Source organism: Scyliorhinus canicula, chromosome 13 (assembly GCF_902713615.1).
Source record: "Scyliorhinus canicula chromosome 13, sScyCan1.1, whole genome shotgun sequence".
In the NCBI taxonomy this organism is placed as follows: domain Eukaryota; kingdom Metazoa; phylum Chordata; class Chondrichthyes; order Carcharhiniformes; family Scyliorhinidae; genus Scyliorhinus; species Scyliorhinus canicula.
This window is the reverse complement of record NC_052158.1, coordinates 24,609,014-24,626,710: the sequence shown is the minus strand read 5'-3', so window position 1 is coordinate 24,626,710 and position 17,697 is coordinate 24,609,014. Positions and strand designations below refer to the sequence as shown.

The 17,697-nt window shown below is 43.6% G+C and overlaps 1 protein-coding gene across 1 annotated transcript in view; it reads right to left on the bottom strand.

Annotated features, from left to right (window-relative positions):
* The window catches only part of LOC119975528, a 177,155-nt gene that overhangs the window by 92,554 nt on the left and 66,904 nt on the right, over positions 1-17,697 (bottom strand). Inside the window, exons 6-10 of the mRNA XM_038815318.1 lie at positions 13,875-13,901; positions 11,266-11,301; positions 10,435-10,458; positions 8,598-8,624; positions 1,694-1,720 (exon numbers count right to left, since the gene is read on the bottom strand). Of these exons, the coding sequence (XP_038671246.1) occupies positions 1,694-1,720; positions 8,598-8,624; positions 10,435-10,458; positions 11,266-11,301; positions 13,875-13,901 (141 nt within the window). The remainder of the gene's footprint in view (positions 1-1,693; positions 1,721-8,597; positions 8,625-10,434; positions 10,459-11,265; positions 11,302-13,874; positions 13,902-17,697) is intronic.

Sequence of the window (17,697 nt, the reverse complement as noted above, 5' to 3'; positions counted from 1 at the left end):
GTCAGAATGTCAGGCGAATGTTATCGTTTATTGTCGGGGTAATTCTGATGTTTAGCAGAGGCCATCAGAAGTCTATAGAAATGTTTAGACAGATTAATTTAATCGGAAAATATCTGGCAAAATGGGTTTCATGGTGGAGAAATTGAAATTATCTGTTTTCCAGGATGACTAGGACACACGCACACTATCTAAATGGCGAAGAATTGAAGATCTCGGAGATGCAGAGGAAAAATATGCCCCAGTACATGAATCACTAAAAGCAATGTTTTCATTTATTGCAAGTGCAATTGAATATAAAAGTTCAAAAGTACAAAACTGGTCATGTCAGTTGTACATGGCAACATTGTGACCACATTGCCATTTAAGGGGAATCTTGACAAATACATGAATACGATGGAAATAGAGGGATACGGACCCAGGAAGTGGAGAAGATTTTAATTTAAACGGGCAGCATAGTCGGCACTAGCTTGGAGGGCCGAAGGGCCTGTTCCTGTGCTGTACTTTTGTTTGTTATTTGTTCTTTGTTCTTTGTGTACAGGTTTGGTCTCCTTATTCAAAATGAATAAAAATCCATTGGAAGCAGTTAAGCTGTCCCAGTGTAATGCCAGCAATTGATTACATATTTTATCAGAAAAATGTTCGATTTAACATAGAACAGTACAGCATAGACAGGCCCTTCATGTTGTGCCGAGCCATGACCACCCTACTCAAGCCCACATATCCACCCTGTACCCGTAACCCAACAACCCCCCCCCCAACCTTACTTTTTTTTATTAGGACACTACGGGCAATTTAGCATGGCCAATCCACCTAACCCGCACATCTTTGGACTGTGGGAGGAAACCGGAGGACCGGGAGGAAACCCACGCACACAGGGGGAGGACGTGCATACTCCACACAGACAGTGACGCAGCCGGGAATCGAACCTGGGACCCTGGAGCTGTGAAGCATTTATGCTAACCACCATACTACCCTGCTGCCCTTTGTTGATGTTTAAAGCAGTAAGAGACTTGATTGAACTGCAGAAGATACAGCGATTAAGCAGGATGGAAGTGCAGCGGTGATTTATCTTGTGGGATGTCGATAACTAGAGTTCACTGTTTAAAAATAATCAGGCGGCCATTTGAAATGGCGATGAGGAATTTTTTTACTTTCTCGCACACCGTGTTGAGTTTTTGCAATTTTTCCTGAAAACGTGTTAGAAGTGGAGGCATTGTTTTTTTTCGGTCGAGCGAGTAGTTTCTTGGGAAGAATGGTGGTGACAGATTCTCGAGGTTGGTTGTGATTGAGGTTTCCGGGTAAGGTCATATCAACACCGATATTATTGGTGCAGCAGGAACGAAGGAATTTTTCACTGCTCCTGCACCTTTTTCGAATGTTCACATGTTAGTTAGTTGGTCAGATTGATAGTTATGGAGATAATACAGAGCGTGCAGCAGTGTGTCCAGTGGTTATTAATAAAGTTGTGCGTTACGCAGGTTAGCATGTCAAAATGTCAAAAAAAAGTAATGCTAACACGAATGACGAGTTTACACAAATTATGTTGTTGTTTAAAATATTTGTTCACCAGAGATTTAAAGGAGGCTAAATAATCGGAATCACCGATCTGATATTTAATTACTTATTGGAATCTATGAAATTTGATAACTGCAATGAGCCCTTGTCCTTGCGGACTCCAATCGAAACAACATACCTGCATCTTTTTGCAGGAGCTGCCTCACTGGAAGGCAAAGGGACAATCCAAAAATGTTGTTATTTCCCGCACAATGAAATATTATTTTATTTGACAGCTTACTAAATACAACTGTCCCATTGAGAGGCAGCACGGTGGTGCAATGATTAGCACTGCTGCCTCATGGCGCCGTGGTCACAGGTTTGGTCCCGACTCGGGGTCCCTCTCCATATCCAGTTTGCATATTCTTCTCGTGTTTTCGTGGATTTCGCCACCTCAAACTAAAGATGTGTAGATTGGCAACTCGAAATTTCCCCTGAAATGGAAAAAACGGAATTGGGTACTCTACATTTGAAACTAAACTGTCCCATTGATGTTCCGGAAAATGATTACCAAGCCAATGCTCAATTTCCCACATTAAAGCTCAAGTGCCTGTAACTCAACCGCAGATTTTTCACCCCTGAACGTTTTCACGGTTATTTTTTTTCTTACCTCCATGAGGTGGCCGTGGATTTCTTGCCCAACGTGTATTGCCAATCCGTAATTACACTTGAACCGTGTGGTTTGATGGCTATTTCAAAGAACATATAAGAGTCAACCTCATTGTTATCGGTCTGGAGTAAAATAACGCGCACAACAGTAAAGATGCCAGAGTTCGTTCCCCAATTGGCATTACTGGAAGAGATTAGTTTTTATGACAATTGAGAATGGTCAGCATTAAATTTTTAATTCCAGATTTTCTTTCCATTGCTTTCACATTTCACCATTTGTCATGGTTGCATTCAAGTTCCTGGTCCTCCGGTGCATCACGCTAAGTCTCTGGATTGCTAGTTCATAAATGGCTCGACGCCAGCACCTCACCTACAGTGGTGTAAGACGCAGTCTCAAACAATTATGGGGAACGATAGCATCCGAATCACTATTGTGATCACCCTTAACCGTGATTTCTTTGAAATCTATATTGAAATCAGTACCATAATACAAATTTGCGAATTATAATTCCACATTCACTCAAAAAACATTTTCCGTGTTAGCCGTTCTGAATTATTCGCAAACTTCCATTTTCCTAACACTATGTCATGTGTGTTGTTTTGTGTTGCTTGTAGCCAAGATCAGACGTGCTACTCACACAATACCGGTAATATGCAATCCAAATTCTCACCACCACCCGTTTTACTCGGGAGTTTCTTCGAAAGCAATTATGTTATGCGCGAGTTGATATGCATACTATGTATCCTCCTTCCATCAGAGATAAAGAGGTTCCTGAAGATCCTGTACGATTGCCGATTTCAATTTAGTGATGCACTAACGCGCTTCAGAATGGTCGCATAGATCTTTGTAAACGTAAATACGTTGACGAATCAATACAATCGTCTCCTGATTACCTAGTCACCGCCTGATGCATTATCGCCAGAATCCCAATATTGGAATGATTGTCCTCTCTGTTTGTGTTCTTACAATATTACAACATGGGTTGTGAGATAGCTCATCCCTCCACCATTTATTTCAGTTAGACGTAACCTCCCCTGACGTTGTATTCAGTGCAACTCGTTTACTTTCTGATGGGCGTATTCACTATTAAATCCATGTGCCCATGTCACTAGCTACCCTTGTGTCCATAAGACCATAAGACCATAAGACATAGGAGTGGAAGTAAGGCCATTCGGCCCATCGAGTCCACTCCGCCATTCAATCATGGCTGATGGGCATTTCAACTCCACCTCCCAGCATTCTCCCCATAGCCCTTAATTCCTCGCGACATCAAGAATTTATCTATCTCTGCCTTGAAGCCATTTAGCGTCCCGGCCTCCACTGCACTCTGCGGCAATGAATTCCACAGGCCCACCACTCTCTGGCTGAAGAAATGTCTCCGCATTTCTGTTTTGAATTTACCCCCTCTAATTCTAAGGCTGTGCCCACGGGTCCTCGACTCCTCGCCTAACGGAAACAGTTTCTTTGCGTCCATCCTTTCTAAGCCATGTATTATCTTGTAAGTTTCTATTAGATCTCCCCTTAACCTTCTGAACTCCAATGAATACAATCCCAGGAACGCCAGCCGTTCAGAGGACATCTGCATATTTTGCCAAATCTTAATTATGTCCTAATGTTCATTTTTTGCTTAAGTTATCTTCAGAAAGTTTTGACGTTCCGGACCACTCTCCGGTCAATTAATTTAGCCTGTGCGAAATGGAGGACAACGTCCGTTTGGCTCAGCACGGCTTCAGAAGACAGAGGAATCCAGTTCTGAAAACGCAGCTTATTTCAAAGTGAGGCCATGCAATAATGGTGGATAGCCAAATGATCGCTTTCCAATCCATCCTCTGCAACTGACATTATGTCTCCTTGATGGAACAGGTGGAGTTATGATAGTCCAGTAGTGTTCTGCTGCCAACCAACCGTGTTAATCCCGCGGTGCATTCAATCGTCCATGAGCGTATTAAATATTTTCGTCTAACTGTCCTTTGAGCCTTGGGGCGGCACGGTAGCATTGTGAATAGCACACATGCATCACAGCTCCAGGGTCCCAGGTTCGATTCCGGCTTTGGTCACTGTCTGTGCGGAGTCTGAACGTCCTCCCCGTGTGTGCATGGGTTTCCTCCGGGTGCTCCGGTTTCCTCCCACAGTCCAAAGATGTGCAGGTTAGCTGGATTGGCCATGATAAATTGCCCTTAGTGCTGGGTGGGGTTACTGGGTTATGGTGCTAGGGTGAAGGTGTTGACCTTGGGTAGGGTGCTCTTTCCAAGAGCCGGTGGAGACTCGATGGGCCGAATGGCCTCCTTCCGTACTGTAAATTCTGTTATAATCTATGCGCCAACCAACAGCTGGGATAATAAATCTTACTGACGGTAACGCTTTCTGGCCTTTCGGAGGTCTTCCATATGTTCTCAAAGGTGCGACGAAAGCACTGCTGATGTAAGTGTCTCAGGAACATCAACGTGGCGTCGACATACTGCCCAGGTTTGGGCATAGTGTAGAAGTGTGGCTGACACACGGGCTTGCAAAAGAGCATTCTCGTTGAAAATCAATTTTTACTGTTGTCATTACATGTTGGTTCAGCTCAAAGAACGGCATTCTGGCACAGGTGACTCAGTGGACTTCCTCATAGATGAAAGTAGCTAGAAGCGATGGACAGCGAAAAATCAGAAGTGCTCCACTTATTAAGGGGAGGCACGGCAGCGCGGTAATTAGCAGTGCTGTTTCACGTCTCCAGAATCGATCAGGGCCTCGAGTCACTGTCCGTGTGGATTTTATGGATTCTGCCCGTGACTGCGCGAGCCCCAACCCACAGCCCAAAGATGTTTACCGTGTGTCAATTGCCCACGCTAAAAATTGCACATTAACTGGAAGAAAGAGAATTGGCCCTTAAATTAAAAAAATGAAGATCTACACATATTCCAGAGGCATCACTTCGATATTTTAAATAAGTTTAGAGTCCCTAATTCATTTTTCCAACAAAGGGGAATTTACTGTGGCCAATGCACCTAACCTGCACACCTTTAGATTGTGGGCGCGAAACACATGAAAACACGGGAAGAAATTGTAAACTCCACACGCAAGTGACCCAGAGCCCGGATCGAATATGAGAAACCCCACAGTTACCTGCTTCAGGATTCGGTGGTCATTTATTTTGGAGGGCATCATACATACTCAATGTTTCTGTTGCAACCTCTAACGCTACATGGACTAGACAGCTTCAGGTCAGTTAGATTGTGCTGCGACTCTATGAGGCGAGGTGGTCGGGCTCGGAATGATTCTCCAAAAAAAATTATTTTTTCTTAAATTTAGAGTGCTCAATTCAGTGTCTTCCAATTCAGGGGCAATTTTAGCATGACCAATCCACCGACCCTGCGCATGTTTGGGTTATAGAACATAGAACAGTACAGCACAGAACAGGCCCTTCGGCCCTCGATGTTGTGCCGAGCAATGATCACTCTACTCAAACACAGGTATCCTCTCTATACCCGTAACCCAGCAACACTTACTTTTTAGGACACTACGGGCAATTTAGCATGGCCAATCCACCTAACCCGCACAACTTTGGACTGTGGGAGGAAACCGGAGCACCCGGAGGAAACCCACGCACACACGGGGAGGACTTGCAGACTCCGCACAGACAGTGACCCAGCCGGGAATCGAACCTGGGATCCTGGAGCTGTGAAGCATTTATGCTAACCACCATGCTACCGTGCTGCCCATAAGCAGCAGGTTCTGGGGGTAAAACCAATGAAACAGAGGGGGAGGGGATGTGTAAACTCCACATGGACAGTGGCCCAGAGCCGGGAGAGAATCTGAGACTGCGAAGCTGTGAGGCAATTGGGCAAACACACTGCGCCATCGTGCTGCTCTACATCTCCAACAAATTAACACTCCATGGAGCAGGAAATGGTTGTAGCGAAGTTGGAAACATCCCTGGTGTGTTCTCTCCTAGCTCTTCAGATGAGGGAAGTGACACAGTCAGCCCAAAATCATGACCAATAAACACGTAATCTCAATATGTCGCCAGGGAATCACTGAAGTTGACAATTGCGATCATAGTTACGTTTATTTTCGAATCCAACTATTTCATTCAAACTGTGGAGCCGAAGTGACCAGATTGTTTAATTGAAACGTTGCAGTCATCGCTCAGATCTGAACGATGACACCATTGCAATTTTGACATTATTTTATTATTATTTTATAAATTTAGAGTACCCAATTCATTTTATCTAATTTTTTTTAATAAATGTTTTTATTCAGTTTTCATATTTTATATTGAACAAATTACAAATTGTTAGGAGAGAAAAAAAAACAAAAAAAACAAACAAACACGCAAAAATTAACATACATATTTAAAGGTAAGCATCTTCGTAGTAGTAACTGCGCCCACCCCCCCCCCCCCCCCCCCTCAACATGTTTATTTAGTTTGGTTTTGGGCCTTAGCTAGCCATCGAACCCCCGTACCGAACCTGTAGCCCCCCCCCCTCCCGCTACCTTCCCCCGACTATTCTTCCTCTTGTACATTGGCCACAAATAGGTCCCGGAACAGTTGCATGAATGGCTCCCACGTTCTGTGGAAGCCGTCGTCCGACCCTCGGATGGCAAATTTGATTTTCTCCATTTGGAGAGATTCCGAGAGGTCGGACAGCCAGTCCGCAGCTCTGGGCGGTGCTGCTGACCGCCAGCCAAACAGGATTCTACGGCGGGCGATCAGGGAGTCAAAGGCAAGGGCGTCCGCCCTCCTCCCCAGGAATAGATCTGGCTGTTCTGAAACCCCGAAGACCGCCACTATCGGGCATGGCTCCACCCTCACTCCCACCACTTTGGACATAACCTCGAAGAAGGCTGTCCAGTACTCCACGAGTCTGGGGCAAGACCAGAACATGTGGGCGTGGTTGGCCGGGCCTCTTTGGCACCGTTCACATCTGTCTTCCACCTCCGGGAAGAACCTACTCATACGGGTTCTTGTTAAGTGGGCTCTATGTACCACTTTTAGTTGCGTCAGGCTGAGCCTTGCGCACGTGGAGGTGGAGTTGACCCTATGCAGTGCTTCGCTCCAGAGTCCACACCCTATCTCCATCCCCAGGTCGTCCTCCCATTTCCTTCTTGTTGCGTCCAGTACGGTGTCGTCCCTATCTACCAGTCGGTCATACATGTCACTACAGTTCCCTTTCTCTAGGATACTTGCGTCCAGTAGGTCTTCCAGTAGTGTCTGTCGTGGCGGTTGTGGGTACGTCCTTGTCTCCTTTCGTAGGAAGTTTTTGAGCTGCAGGTACCGTAGCTCGTTCCCCCCAGCTAGCTGAAATTTCTCTGTCAGTTCGTCCAGTGTTGCGATCCTGTCGTCCGTGTATAGGTCCCTGACTGTCAGTGTCCCCCCGTCCTGCCTCCACCTTTTGAAGGTGGCGTCAGTCAGTGCTGGTGTGAACCTATGGTTGTTGCAGATGGGAGCCCTGTTCGACATTTTGGTCAGGCCAAGTTGCTGCCGCAGTTGGTTCCAGGATTGGAGGGTGGCTGTCACCACTGGGCTGCTGGAGTGTTTTTTGGGTGGGGATGGGAGTGCTGCCGTGGCGAGGGCCCGGAGGGAGGTTCCCATGCAGGAGGCCTCCTCCGCACGCACCCACTCAGCTTCTGGCTCCTGGATCCATCCCCTTACTCGCTCGGCTGTTGCTGCCCAGTGGTAGAATTGTAGATTCGGGAGGGCTAGCCCTCCCCTGGTTTTTGTTTTTTGTAAGACCTTCTTTGGGATCCTAGCATTTTTACCCCCCCATACGAACGCCATGATGAGTTTGTCCAGCGCTTTGAAAAAGGCCTTGGGGATGTAGATCGGAATGGATCTAAACAGGAAGAGGAACCTGGGCAGTACGTTCATTTTGATCGTCTGAACTCTCCCCGCGAGGGAGAGCGGGAGTGTGTTCCATTTTATCTAATTAAGGGGCAATGCTAGCGTGGCTAATCCACCTACCCTGCACATCATTGGGTTGTGGGGGCGAAACCCACGCAAACACGGGGAAAATGTGTAAACTCCACAGGACAGTGACCCGGGGTCGTATCTTGGCCCTTGGCGCCGTGAAGCAGCAGTGCTATCCACTGCGCCACAGTGCTGCCCTTGTTGACATAAAACCTTAAATCTTTAATGTCAGCTATGCCAAGATCAACATTGAATACACGCCTATGCGCCATATCTGTTTTTGGAGACATTCAAAGGAATCTGTGGGGTCAACCATGTCAGGCAAGAAAGTGCAATGTTGAATATATATCATGAGCTGATCGATGTAATTCTGAGGTCAACAGATTGTGCCGAGTCCAGCGTCAATTCAATGTCTTGAGTTTGGGGTTGCCGTTTTCATATCTTAAAGGCAAGCATATATACACTAGCGCATTGCTGCAATCTGGTGTTACACAACATAATTTTCTGTTAACTTTATGAACATGACATTTCATTACTTACTGGTCGATTGAAGAAGTCGTTTGCATTCTTATGGTGAAAATAAATATAAAGAAAAATTACTGTCAACAATTTTTAAAATCCTGACAGAGGAACGGATTATATTATAATAATCAGAAATTAAGAAATTAAAGCATGAAATGTGACTTAGCTGCTTAATAAATTGCTACGAACATGTTGTTTACGAGGACAAACTTCCATGTTTTTAAGTTTTTGAAGATTGCATAGTGTCGAAAGTGCCCTTGATACGGCAGAACTTGAAGGTTGTGTAAACCAATCAGATATTCTGCTCACCTCGACAGTTGCTCGATGGTGCAACTGACAAATTAAGTTCTTTACCCGTCAGTCTGGCCCCAATAAAACTCGAGAGGGATTTGTAGGTATAGTATTATTTATTTTTAAACAACTTGCAAGGCTGATACATGCAGTCTTCTGAAGCCCCAGAAATGAGTGAAGTCGGAGACAAAGAGAACTCTGCACATGTCATTCAAATGGCATCAAGTTTCACGTTCAAGATTCCCATACGTCATCCTATACACTTGACCTGGCCATATATCCTGATTGGCTCACTTCGCATTCCTCAACCCTTGGCCTCATGTTACCCAGCATCCTTTTCCCCACCCTGCACGAGGCTCCCTACCCCGCCCCTCCGAGCCATGCTTTGATGAATCCATTTGTTCTTTGTCTGTGAGCTCACTACCATCAGACTAGTTCATATCTACATTATTCTAACTAATAATCCTATTTTATATCAAATTCGTTTGTTCAACTCCTCACAACTTGAGTGAAATTATTTGACCATTGGGAGGTTGATTGTGTCCATATATATCCGAAGTATCAGCATCAAAGAAAAGGTAACTGAATAAAGGATGTCTCCACCTATTAAGGGCGTTCTATTTTGTTGTGGAAGTATATGGTTTATATTTATGTGGTAGCCTGGAATTCCTGATAGTGTTGGCAGAGGTTCCAGTTTATTTCTATCACATGGCTGAACAAGAATATTTATCGTTACTACCCTCTGCTATTGTTCCATGATAGGACAGTTGAAAAATTGATACTGAAGCTGTTTTGCCAAGTTTTCGCCATCAACTCTATGGGACGACAGCACGGAGATGCAATACGGGTACACATGTCCAACAAGCCTTCCTCATCATAATAAAGAAATGCTCATTACATTTCGTTTTACATAATTTTTTTCTTGTAGATTATAATTTTAAAACATGGTTGACAAACTAATAATTTAATGATGAGTCCCTTTCAATAAGCACATGATCCGGATACAGAACAGACACATTCCGATGAAGAGCAAGAGAGCGATCCAAATATACTGTATTCAATGTCGATAAATACATGAATGTTAAAATCAGGTGGACAATTGATGGCGCCATTCAGCAATGTAATCATTTAGCATACAGCAAACAAGAAGACTTCAAAGACAAGCAGCCTGTGATCTTCCAAATTGTAGTAAACATGTCTCTGTATAATTTTGAACCTAAGATTTAATTGAACTGAATACCAGTGCGGATTTAATCAAAGGACATTGAGAGTGAATAGCTTCCACGAGAATTGCTTAGTTACACTGCCCCAGGACAGATAGCAGCTGCCTTCCCCCAGTCTCATGCTGCGATTGAGCTGATCAGGCATTCTGAATTTGGACAAGTAATTAAATTACTATTAAAGGAATTCAGAAAGATATGGGCCATATCCCGAATGGAGATGAAATTGTGATATTTTCCGTCAAATTCTAGAATCTGCTAAAATTTCCTCTCATGATATTTCAATATCGTTACTGTGCACTTAACAATTGCACATATTAAAACTAAACGCTGCAAATACATACCAACGAGCTGATTAGCGTGCGTGCCTGCAATGAGAAATGAAATATATCATGGCAAGGATCACATAATGATATTTTTAAGATGTTTGGTGCAAGAGTGGACCGAGAATTTGACGGACACGTGAAAACGAAAAATGTTACGTTGTAACCATCGTATATGCCGTTTTATAAAGGTTAACCTGACATACATAAATAACAGACCACGGTAACCCCTCCACACTCTGCCTCGCCAACGAACTCTGACCGCCTTATGATCTAATAATTTGCATAGTTTGTAAATAGTTTCCTGAAGTTAATAAGGAAAATGGACGGCCTGCAATATACCTGTTGATGTATTTTTCGCATCCAAAGAGGCAAGACAAATGCACGGTGCAAAAAGAACACATTGTTTGTAGTTGATCTGTGCTTAAAAAAATGTCTTTGAATGAAACTGTCTGGCACACACTTTACCATTGTCAATGAAACAAATCAACACTAATTCGAGAACGTCAGCACACTTTACTTTTTGCTAAAGAAGCTGAAGACCGAATGTTTTAAACGTTGAGAATAGTTCAATTCGATATTTCAGAAGTGTTAAGATGGAAAGAAAATCAATCTTATATTTTTGTTCAGGAGTAAAACACAACAAATGAAGTGTTTTTTCTTGATGTAAGGTTACAGACTTCATTGAAACAGGGGGCAATTATATACAATTAACGTGATAATGAAGTTTACACAGTATAAGGAAGATAAATGTACATCGTGGCCAATTTAATAATTGAGTGGTGGAAACATCACGACACATCAACACAATTTTCGGATAAACAAAATACTTTTCTAGCTGATAAAACTCACCAACTTCCTTCAACTTGGCCTGCAGGGCTATTATCTCTAAAGCAAAGTCAAGAGCAACACGGCATGTTAAAATTGCTGATTGCTTCTCCAATATTCTTTAAACGTTCAAATATATAAAAACAAGAAATAACTGCGTTGATGATGAAATAAAAATAATAGTTAAATTGAAATTTGCTGAGAAAGGTTTACAGATGGTTGTTGACGGGCCTGGCTCGAAACGTATACTTGCATTGTTACTACCAATACATCTGAAGTATTGACAAATATGGAAAATCTAAAAAATCGTTCACAATTTATTGGAATTTGTGTTCATTGTCATTATAGTTGCCTAGAAAAATTCCGTTCACTTCGCAGAGATCATACCCACTGATCATTTACGTGCGGAAAATAGCAGTGCGACAAGGTATTGCCAGAGCTAGACAATTGTCTGGATAGTGGGAAGCATATGTCAGTACACATGGGAATTCCTGTATCGCAATAGGTAACAGGTTGTGTGTAATATGGTGTCTTTCAGGGACCGTAAATGTATATAGTTTGCATATATCAATTTGATTATGCCAATTTTTCTGGTGGCACATGGATATAGAACAGTACAGCACAGAACAGGCCCTTCAGCCCTCGATGTTGTGCCGAGCAATGATCACCCTACTCAAACCCACGTATCCACCCTATACCCGTAACCCAACAACCCCACCCTAACCTTACTTTTTAGGACACTACGGGCAATTTAGCATGGCCAATCCACCTAACCCGCACATCTTTGGACTGTGGGAGGAAACCGGAGCACCCGGGGGAAACCCACGCACACACGGGGAGGACGTGCAGACTCCGCACAGACAGTGACCCAGCCGGGAACCGAACCTGGGACCCTGGAGCTGTGAAGCATTTATGCTAACCACCATGCTACCGTGCTGCCCAAATTAGGGTTATGTTGTAGGGTTATTAGGATATGTTGGGAAGTAATTGCAAAGGTATCATAACAAGTCTTGAAAAAGACATAGATCAGATCAGTCCAAAGATGTGCGGGTTAGGTGGATTGGCCATGCTAAATTGCCCGTAGTGTAAGGTTAATGGGGGGATTGTTGGGTTACGGGTATACGGGTTACGTGGGTTTAAGTAGGGTGATCATTGCTCGGCACAACATCGAGGGCCGAAGGGCCTGTTCTGTGCTGTACTGTTCTATGTTCTATGTTCTATATGCCAAGGGACACTACCTAAATAAAATAGATTGCAATTTAAGTAAGTGTGAAGTTACGTACTTTGGAAACAAAAATAAGAAAAACAAATGACCATTATCTCTGTTTAGAGATTGCAGAGCTCCTATATGCTCAGGGTGACCGAACGTGAAACTGAAAAAAAGCTAGTATGAATGCCCAATAAGCTATTGAGAAAGGTAATATTGTGCTGTCATTTACTGTCAGTCTAACTGAATGAAAACGGAGGTAAGTTACGCCTTAACTGCAGTGGGGAATTGGCATACTGGTATTGCCACTGGGTTGATAATCCAGAGACCCAAGGCAATAGTCCATAGATCCAGGTGTGAATGTCACCATAGCAAGTGGTGAAATTTGAACTCGATGGAAATCTAGAATTAGAAAGGTAGTGTTGACCACGAATTTGCTTGATGCAAAATCCCATCTGGTTCGCTAATGTACTTTAGGTAAGAAAGCATGTGGCTCCCGACGCATAATAATAATATTTATAGTCTCACAAGTGGGATACATTAACATTGCAGTGAAGTTACTGTGAAAACCAGGCGCCTGTTCGGATAAACTGAGGGAGAACTCAGAATGTTCAATTCACCTCACAACACTTCTTCAGGACTTGTCGAAGGAAACATCGGCACCATGAATAAACCTACGCAGACAGCGGAAAACGTGCAGACACCGCATAGACAATGATCCAGGCCGCAATTCTAATCTGGTGCTAATCTGTTAACCACTGTGGTACTGTGCCGCGCACGCAGGCAATGCCGTTGATACTTATATTCCCTGAGGATCTCAGAAAATGTTTCTCCCTGGAATCGGGTGTGCTTTGATCTGAGGAATGTTTCTGCAGGCTAGACTTGTATCCGCTGGAGATTACAAAACTAAGAAGCAACGTCATTGAAACATATACGACGGGATTGGCAGTGTTTGTGAAAAGCGGATATTTTCTCTTGGTTGAGAAATTAGAACTGGGCCATCATTTTCAAAAACCTGTTCGCTCACTGTTTGAAGGTCTTGATAGAAAAATGTTTTCATTTTTTTAAGGTTGAGGTGAATGGATACTTTAGAAGCAAGGATGTTGCCGCTTATCCCCGGTACGCAAGATCTAGATCTGAGTGAAGAATCTGATCTGCCGCGAGCTTTGCAAATGGTTCAGCGGACGTGCGGGACGGAATGACCTCCACCTGGCCCAAATATGTTCGTGTGTTTCTGTAATTGAAAATTGGGCAGAGGAGACAGCGTACGTTGTGTGGAGTGGATATTAACAAGGTGTATTAAATATGTGCATTCAGGAAGTTCACATTAATGATGATACAGTGAGGAACATCTTATCTCAAAGAAGAAATAACGTTGAGAATATTTTCTCACCCAGGGAAAGGGATCCCGATAGTCATCACATACCTGTGTCTTTTAGTAGGAGCTGTCTCACTGGAAGGAAATACGTAGAGTTTGCTTCCGAATACAGTCATGCGTTTTGTAATTTGACTTAATTTTACCAACATCGCCCCGTCAACACTTCCAAAATGATTATTCAAGCATAACGCAATTATTCATAATGAAGCTCATGGTTCCTTGGGAAAACGGATGTCTGTAACTCAGCTTGTTCATAGTTCTTGAAGACAAGGCTCCATATAATAATGTGAGGGGTCATCAAACAAACAATCGCATTCATCATGATGAACTGTGATTCAGACTGAAATTTGTATTGAAGACAAACATATATAGTATTCTACGATTTTCCATTGTACATCAGGTCAAAAATGTAACTATCCAGTGTCCATCTGCTGAATTACTTTCATTTTCCTTCATAAACTGTGCTCATCACCATGCTGCCTGCGGGTTTGCTTCGCACTGTTTCCATGTGAGATACGAAATGTGAGGAAGACAATGCCTGTGATGTGACTCCCCAACCGCCAACAACCAGGATGTCCAGTAAGCAGTTGCCTCAAAAATAATTGATGTAATTACCCATTTTCGTTACCCACACTACAATTTGTGAACTGGGCTTGAATGCGTCTTTCCTCTATCAGTGATATGCGGCAAGAGACAGCATTTCTAATGACTAACAGTTTCACGCACTCGAACATCATCACTTGAATCTTTTTAAGCAGATAGTGACACAACATTTCCTTACTGTTTCTTCAATGTCCCAGCTGCTCCACGAATGGCCACGTGTTGATCTTCCTTTCATTTCGTTTTCACGCGAGATCACAGCACTGGGAAGTGAGGTAACGATCTATCGAATTAGTTATTGAAGTGTGACCTGATTTATCTGCCTTTGTCTTCAGTGCAGCTATTTCTTAACGGATTGAGCTTTTGATTTTTTGGAACCCAGTGTCCCTTATGTCAGCTTTTGGAAACATCTGCGTGTTACCATTACTTTTTTTTGACACTGATCATGTTCACGATCTCAAGGCATTCCAAAAGACTGAATAGCGAAATAAGTACTTATCAGAGTCACAGAGAAATACAGAGAAAAAAGACCCTTTGGCCAATCGAATCTGCCGCTTCTCATGGGATGGAACCTGAGCTGCAAATTCGATTCCCATTTGCCAGTACTTGGTCCAGAGACTCGAATGGTAAGACGTGTCAATTCCTCATCCAGGAATTTTTTTTAAGGCTATGATGCAACCCACCTCTTCGACCCTCCCAGGCAATGCGTTTCAGACAGTCACCACACTGGGTAAATCGTTTTTCCTCAAATTCCCACGGAACCATACGCCCCGACTTGGAACTTGTGTCTCCTCGTAAATGACCCTTCATAGAAGCATAGAATGTACAGTGCAGAAGGTGGTTATTCACCCCTTCGCCTCTGCACCAGCCATTGAAAAGACAATCCTACATAAGCACACACCTCAACTCTATCCGCAAACCAGGGAGAACATCTGTTCTCTATCTCCCTGTCCCTGGCCCTCATAATCGCGATCACGTTGCTTCTCCGTCTCAATCCCATCCATTGCAACGCGGTACCATAATGGTATTTTCACTGGACTGGTAAACCAGAGATTTAGAGTACTTTGGAATCCCAGCTACAAATCCTGCCAATGCAGATGGTCAATTTGTATACAATAACAATCTGGAATCAAAAAGTCTAGTGATGATGATGAAACCATTGTCGATTGTTTTAAAACCCCATTTGGTTCAGTAATCTCCTTGAACCATCTTAACCTGGTGTGGCCTATCTGTGACTGCAGACCCACATACATGTGGTTGACTCTTTACTACCCTCATGGGCAATTACGGATGCACAATAAATGCTGGCACGGATTGCGACGCCCACGTCTCATGTAAAAATACAATTCCTCTCTCCACAACTTAAATGTTCAGTCGCAGAAACATCCTTCCTACAACAATGTGAACCGAAATCCACACAGTCCTCCAGCTATGGTCTCACTAATGTTCTGCATAACTCAAACATGAATTCCTCTTGTACTCTTTGCCACGTATGGTAAGGCAACCATCCTATGACTTTTCACCATCCTATTAACCTCCCTTTCAGCCTTTAGCGATCTATTTACAAACATGGTGAGAACTGTTTGTTCTTCAGGACTGACCAGCGTAGAGCCATTCACTGAATATTTCCTTCTCAAATTGCTCCATCCAAAGTATAACATCTCGCATTTTTTAGGATTCATTTCAATCGCCACTCTTCTAGCCATTTGACCATCCCGCCCAGATCTTCTTGCAACCCACGACTAAAAGCCTCACTGTTATTCATCCAGCCTATCTTTGTATCATCCGCAAACTACTCCCAACATGGTCATCTAAGTCATTATATAAATTACGATAATAGCGAACCCAGCAACATCCTGTGTTACAACAATGGACACTGGCTGTTCCTCACTAAAGCAGCCGTCTGTCATCACCCTCTGTTTCCAACAACTGAGCCTGCATTGTATCCACATTATCCAGTTCCACTGTATCCCATGTGCACCTGCCTTATTTATAAGTCTCCCATGTGGGACCACGTCAAATGCTTTCGTAAAATCCATGTAAACTAGATCAAAAGTGCTACCCTCGTCTGCACACTTAGTCACGTTCTGAAAAAAATCAATCAAATTCTTACGCCATGACTTTCCTCTGAAAAAAGTATGCTGACTATTCCTGATGAAACTTTGCTCTCCCAGTCGAGATAAATTCTCCCGAGAGTTTTCTCCATGTGTTTCCCCTCCACTGACGTGAGATCCACTGTATCCTCCGAATACAGGAGGGAGATAGAGAACCTAGTGGAGTGGTGCAGCGACAACAATCTCTCCCTTAATGCCAGCAAAACTAAAGAGCTGGTCATCGACTTCAGGAAGCAAAGTACTGTGCACACCCCTGTCAGAATCAACGGAGCCGAGGTAGAGATGGTGAGCAGTTTCAAATTCCTAGGGGTGCACATTACCAAAAATCTATCCTGGTCCACTCATGTCGACGCTATCAAGAAAGCACAACAGCGCATTTAATTCCTCCGGAAACTAAGGAAATTCTGCATGTCCACATTAACCCTTACCAACATTTACAGATGCACTATAGAGAGCATCTTATCGGGCTGCATCACAGCCTGGTATGGCAACTGCTCGGCCCAGGACCACAAGGAACTTCAGAGAGTCGTGAACACCGCCCAGTCCATCACACGAACCTGCCTCCCATCCATTGATTCCATCTACACCTCCCGCTGCTGGGGGAAAGCAGGCAGCATAATCAAGGATCCCTCCCACCCGGCTTACTCCCTTTTCCAACTTCTTCCATCGGGCAGGAGATTCAGAAGTCTGAGAACACGGACGAACAGGCTCAAAAACAGCTTCCCCACTGTCACCAGACTCCTAAATGACCCTCTTATGGACTGACCTCATTAATACTACACCCGTGTCTGCTTCATCCGATGCCAATGCTTATGTAGTACATTGTATATATTGTGTTGCCCTATTATGTATTCTCATGTATTTTCTTGAATTCTGTTTAATTCCCTTTTCTTCCCATGTACTGAATGATCTGTTGAGCTGCTTGCAGAAAAATACTTTTCACTGTACCTCGGTACACGTGACAATAAACAAATCCAAATCCAATCCAATGCAATCCAATCCAATATAGTTCGCTGGCTTACCCTACATCATTCCTCAGTTCGTGAGACCATATTTGCGGTTCTTCGGTCCTCTGGACAGAGTAGTACTAAGAATTTGGACGAGGGCATCTGTAATCTTCTCTCTCGCCTCCCATAATAACCGGGGCAACAATGACC